Consider the following 5,748-nt stretch of genomic DNA (forward strand, 5'->3'; position numbering starts at 1 on the left):
AACGATGAATCCCAAACAAAGGATGGAGTTGGGGGAACATCTTGTGCATCTTCATATGCAACACAAAGACCTATTCTTTTTCTTTCTAGCCCTTCTTTTCTTATCTCATCTCTTGAGGTGCAAATTTCTCATTTTTTACCCAATTTTATTGATCATTTAGTTAGGGATCCAAATGAGCCTTAAGGTAAGGGTCTCATTAATGAATTTTTTTATTATGTACCTATGTTTTCTAGACTTGAAAAGTTGCTATGTTTAGAGGTTTCCACAATCATTCACAATGGGCCATGAGCAAGATGCTAACCTGTTTTATTTAAAATTTAATGAGCTCTAATTTTCTAGAATTAAAGTTTTCCTAATTGGTTTCCTTAAGATTTCTGGTGGGTCCATGAGCAATCATGTTGTTGCCCCATTATTCATAAAGATTCTAAGATTTTTTACCTAGAAAACTAAGATTGATTTGAAATAATTATCATTAAGATCAAGCCATGAGCAAGTATTATGTTACCTTATTTTTAATAAATAGTGAGCCCTAGAATCAAGTCAACTGAAATGTGCTTCTTACCATCTACAACAAGCCAAGAGCAAGACATCAAAATTTAAAATGACTATGAATGTCAATACTCATTAAGATCTTTGATTGCTTGATGTTAGAATGGTTATCTAGAGATAATAAAGAATCTTGGTTATGGCAATCAAAAATGAAACTAACATTGGTTGTGTTTTTGCTATCCTATTGAATTAGGATTAGCAAATGCTTATTGAAGATATACTTTTTGCACACGATAAAATCTTGCATGGACTTCAAGATTTGAGTTATAGGATCCTTTCTTCTAGTCTAGGTAAAAAAAAGTTGTGTGCTTATTCATAATAAAATAATAGGTAAAAGATAAATTTCTAAATTTATTATATGACCTACTTGAAAGTCTTAGCAATTGCTGCTGCTTTTTTGGGTGGAAAAGGCTTGAAATTTTGAAAGATGCCTCAAGGGTGTACCCAAGGTTTGAACTCACACACCCACACCTCAAACTGCTTGAGCTACAAGCGCATTGGAAACATTTGCTTTGTTAGAAATATACTGCCACGTGACAAAATCATATGTAAACTTAAAATGCAAATTATAGGAAATGCTATATGGAAATGCAAAATCATATGTGAACTTGAAATGAAAATTATTGGAAATGCTATATGGATTGTAAAAGAGATGCTAACCAAATTGGCACAAACCTTATTGTTTACGAAGACTACAAGGTATTCAGCATGGTTAAGCGATCTAAGGAACAAGTGGTTGGCCAATTAGTTTGTAGCATAGCTAATAGGGAACTTCTGCCAAGCATTTCCACTGCGTTCAAAACGTACTCATCCAATGTTGTGCCTTTGAAATCTAGCGATGACAACAAGATAGTCATTCATCTTGTTCTTAGTTCATGAGAATTGAATTGGAAAACATTGGAAAGAGGCAACACAAAGAATGGGAGGAGGTATGCAAGTAATATATCATACCTAAAACATCACCCTTCTTGGAATATATACTTTTGAGTGTCCATACATAGTTAAGTGTTTTATGTAGACAAGTATATGCCTCATATACCCTCTGTACAGAGGTAACACAGAGAATGGGAGAAGATATGCGAAGTAATATCTCACATATAAGACTTTGCCCTTCTTAAGTACATAGTGTCTAATACATAGTTGAGGGAATTTTGCAGGCATCTGTATGCCCCATATAACCCTCCTCTGTACATGAGTAAGAAGACACCTTGCTCCACCTGAACGCCACCTCATCCCAAGTCACATGGGTGATGTTACATAAGCTATCTCCAGTCAAGGTGGGGTGTTGGACAGAAAAGACACCCAGCATCTTTACATGCTTGGTTGGCCTCATGGATCCAATTTGAAATCCTTGAATTTAGACTCAGGATGAGGCCACAACAACAACTTTCCACAATCTGCAAGGTGTCCCATTATTCAAAGCACAGGTGTCCCAAAATCAGCAGCACAAGTATCAGTTCCTGAAGGCACTTAATGAATCATGAATCATATCATCCATGGTTCTAACTCATCATGTCTAAACGTACTAGATGAGTCCAGGCCTTCAAATATTCCCAAGTCAAATGTACTGCCCTCTTCGGCAAAAGACCAATCCTCTAGAGGAAAATCTAAAGCATCCAAAGAATAACTGACTTGGTCTCCTACTCTGGCTGCATTATCTGGAGGTAAGTTGTTATTCTCAGCTTCATCCCCTTGAATCTGAACCTCCTTTCTCGAGCATTTACATGCTGCTGTCTGGGCTTGAGAAGCGCTGAGTTTTACCAAGGAGTAGCCTTTACATTTGTTATAGAATTCTCCTTCTACAATGGAAAATTCAACCATAGTAAAAGGGTTGTCATTGCTGATTTCAGACCTGTTCCTTTTCTTCCCCCGCAGTTTCCTATATCTGAAATATCTTTTACATGCCTCAGCAGTAACTTTTGAGGGCCTGCCATGTTGCTTCCAGTGATACTGGTCCTTTGTAGTTAGCTCTCTTTTCTGCTCCTTGCCTTTGTAAAGACATCGAGCGATGAGCAAGCAGCACCCACCCTCTGCATGCACAATCAATGGAAATGCTCACTCTTCAGTTTTGTATGCATGCACAGTTCATCTGCACTGATGCTTTGATCTTGTTTGCATGACATAGACCTACTGTCTTGTAGGGAAAACTTATGTTCAGTGCAGTGTTCAACAGCCTCTGTTTACCTGGGTACTGCTGAAGCACCTCCCATGGATGCTTGGTGTAAAAATCTTCCATTACTTTGATGCCCTTGACTGGCATTCCGAACACTGCATAATTAATCAGTCCCTTAATAAGGGACTCTTCTGAAGGTTCACGTCGAAAAAATCCCTGCTTATCATCAAAAAGTGCATTGCATGTAAGAGTCAAGGCATTACCAAGTGGTAAATTTATCACCTACGACTCTCCTCCTTTGCTCCTATGGCACCACAACTTCAACAGTTAACTTTTGTACGTATGTCACCTTTTTCCACGTAATCCTGCGCCAAATATGTTTTAACCTATCAAAGAAGAATCGGTCATGTATACCTTCTTCCAAGTAGCCCTGTCCTGAATGTCTTAAGAGTGTCAGGGTTTTAACTCAACAGCCGTATAGCAGCATGGTGCCATGGGAAAGGGCGAGGGATGTTTTCTAGCCAGTTAAACTCTGTTGCTAACTCACTCAAAAAGCATCAAGCCCTGACAGCAAGAATTAGATAAATCCTCCGTGATAACAGAGCATAAGCTCATGGCTGTCCAAGGGTAAGACTAGGATGAAACTGAGAGATCAAATGCAGGATCTGATCAGCAGTATTCAACGGGAAGTATGACAGCAAGAAATGCAAGAGGATCACAGAGGTCTATCTTTATATACAGTGAGACATTGTAACAGGATCACAAAGGTCCAGTTTTTACCTCATCAGAAGTGCCGAGCTGAGACAGGGGTGCTGGTGCGGGTGATGGCAAGATATTGCAAAGGGCAACGCGCTTCTGGTATTCCTGGCAATGCCTCCATCCACAGAAGGAATGGGCACGTACGGACCCAGTGTGCACATCGGCGTCGACGAAGACATGACGCGTGCATTCGGGGTGGGGCTTACAGATCTGGTCAGGCACAAGGCTGCCGTAGAAGGCTCTGAGCCATTCGAGGCAATGGCGGCGGGAGCACCAGGCATGGCCGGGGGAGGCAGAGGGCTTCGAGCACGACAACAAGGCGCAGAGGCCCTCGGACTGGCGCTGCGATAGCCCTAGGAGGAGCTGTGCTTGCTGGGGCGGTGTGCGGCGGCCCTGTTGAGGGGGGAACCCTAGGAGGGGATGGTCCGGGCGGCTGCTGCTTGACGTCGCTGATGTATTGCTGAGTTTATGGTACCGTTGGGCCATGATCAGCAGATGATGAAGCTCCCCGCAGGCAAGCCGGTTTGGGGCGTAGATGGGCTTGACGCAGCCGGGGAGATTACACGCAGCTTCCATTGTTAGGCGCTGCGGCTGCAGTCTTCGCTTCTTTGTGATTTCTCTGAATACTGCAGTCTATGGAAGAGAGCAAGGTTGTGCACACAGACAGACAAGATGTTGGCACACTGACAGAGAGAGAGAGAGAGAGAGAGAGAGAGATAGCCTTTCTTTTCATTTGATGAGAATTAAAAAAAGAACCGTTCAAGCTAAAGTGAAAGACATCGATACAGCTACATGGCACTCTCTCTCTCTCATGCTACTCGCATCTTTTATCTTTTGCGAAAAAGCTACATGGCATCTTTTATCTACGAAAAGATTTGTATTTTCGAACTCAAAATGACACTCTTCACATACAAAGGGAAGTAAAGGTTTTCACAACTTTGACAATTTTGGAAGTGTGAAAGTCCATGCACACTACCCCCCCAACTTGCTTCTTCACAGCATCTATAGAGTGATCATAGAGCAACGACCATGCAACCATGTGTTATGCAAACACTATGCTTGAGAGAGCAACTAGAATATATCATCTAAGAGTAACAAGCAGGCTATAAGTTCATTATCACATATAAGAACAAAAATGAAATACATTACAAAGAAGGTTTGGATATTTTGGAAATCATTAAATACTTATGTGTTGCTATCTTTTTCCAAAAGCACAAAAGCCACACTATAAGCACTAGAGTGAGCACAAATATACATTTCAATTTGTGAGATTTTCCAATTTAGCTATTGGAATGCCTCATTGAGACAACCATTAAAGTTGTTTCACAAGTATGTCCTTTAATATATTTTCAATCATGCTAGCTTCATGGATATGCATACTGTTGTTCACATCTTAACCAAGGACCGTAAGAAAAAGAAAGTAGATACATTAAAATGGTAGGACGACTGATCTGCACCAAAAACATAAAACCAATGTGCTTGCGAGAGCAACTAGAATATATCATCTAAGAGTAATAAGTAGGCTATAAGTTCATTATCATACGTAAAGACAAAAATGAAATACATAATAAAGAAGGCTTGGGTATTTAGGAAATCAGTAAATACTTATATGTTGCTATCTTTTTCAAGAAACACAAAAGCCATACTATAAGCACTAGAGTGAGCACAAATATATATTCCAATTTGTGAGATTTTGCAAATTAGCTATTGGAATGCCTCATCGAGACAACCCTTAAAGAGAAAAAGAAAGTAGATACATTCATATGGTAGAATTGATTTGCACCAAAAACATAGAGCCAATGTTGATCAGATACTCTCTGATATTATCTAGGTGCTTGCTTTAGTCCATAGAGCACCTTCTTTCACCTGCACACCTATGTGGAATGCCCTAAATCCTCATACTTGCTAGTTGTTGCATATATACCTCTTCTTACAAATCATCGTGCAAAAAGGTATTCTTCATATCCATCTACCACAAATTAAAACCTTTGGATGTTGCCAAAGCAATCATACATCCAATATAGTTGCCATCCTAGCAACTAGACTAAATGTCTCTTCATAGTCTATGCCATATGTTTACACATAGTTGTTTATAGCCAGCCTGGCCTTATACCTACTAATAGAACCATCTACATTATGCTCTATTTTATAGACCCACTTATAGCCAATAGGCTTCTTACCCTTGGGAAATGGTACTAGATCCCAAGCCTGGTTGACCTCTAATGTAGACATCTCCTCATCCATTGTTGCATGCCAATGAGCATGACCAATAGCATCCTTAAAACAAGTGGGCTCAACATCCTCAACTACCTTTACCATATAATCAT

The 5,748-nt window shown here is 40.1% G+C and overlaps 1 protein-coding gene across 1 annotated transcript; it reads right to left on the minus strand.

Moving 5' to 3' along the window:
- Positions 1-1,261: 1,261 nt before the first annotated feature.
- On the minus strand, positions 1,262-4,165 carry LOC148021827 (uncharacterized). The gene is made up of 3 exons (XM_087697346.1): positions 3,443-4,165; positions 2,734-2,878; positions 1,262-2,579 (listed from the first exon to the last, which is right to left on the minus strand). The coding sequence occupies exons 1-3, from the start codon at positions 3,995-3,997 to the stop codon at positions 2,035-2,037; spliced, it is 1,245 nt and encodes a 414-aa protein (XP_087553472.1). The 5' UTR covers positions 3,998-4,165; the 3' UTR covers positions 1,262-2,034.
- Positions 4,166-5,748: the final 1,583 nt, after the last annotated feature.

Source organism: Lygodium microphyllum, chromosome 17 (genome assembly GCF_053477565.2).
Source record: "Lygodium microphyllum isolate KBCC chromosome 17, Lygodium_microphyllum_v1.1.10, whole genome shotgun sequence".
Taxonomy (NCBI): Eukaryota; Viridiplantae; Streptophyta; class Polypodiopsida; order Schizaeales; family Lygodiaceae; genus Lygodium; species Lygodium microphyllum.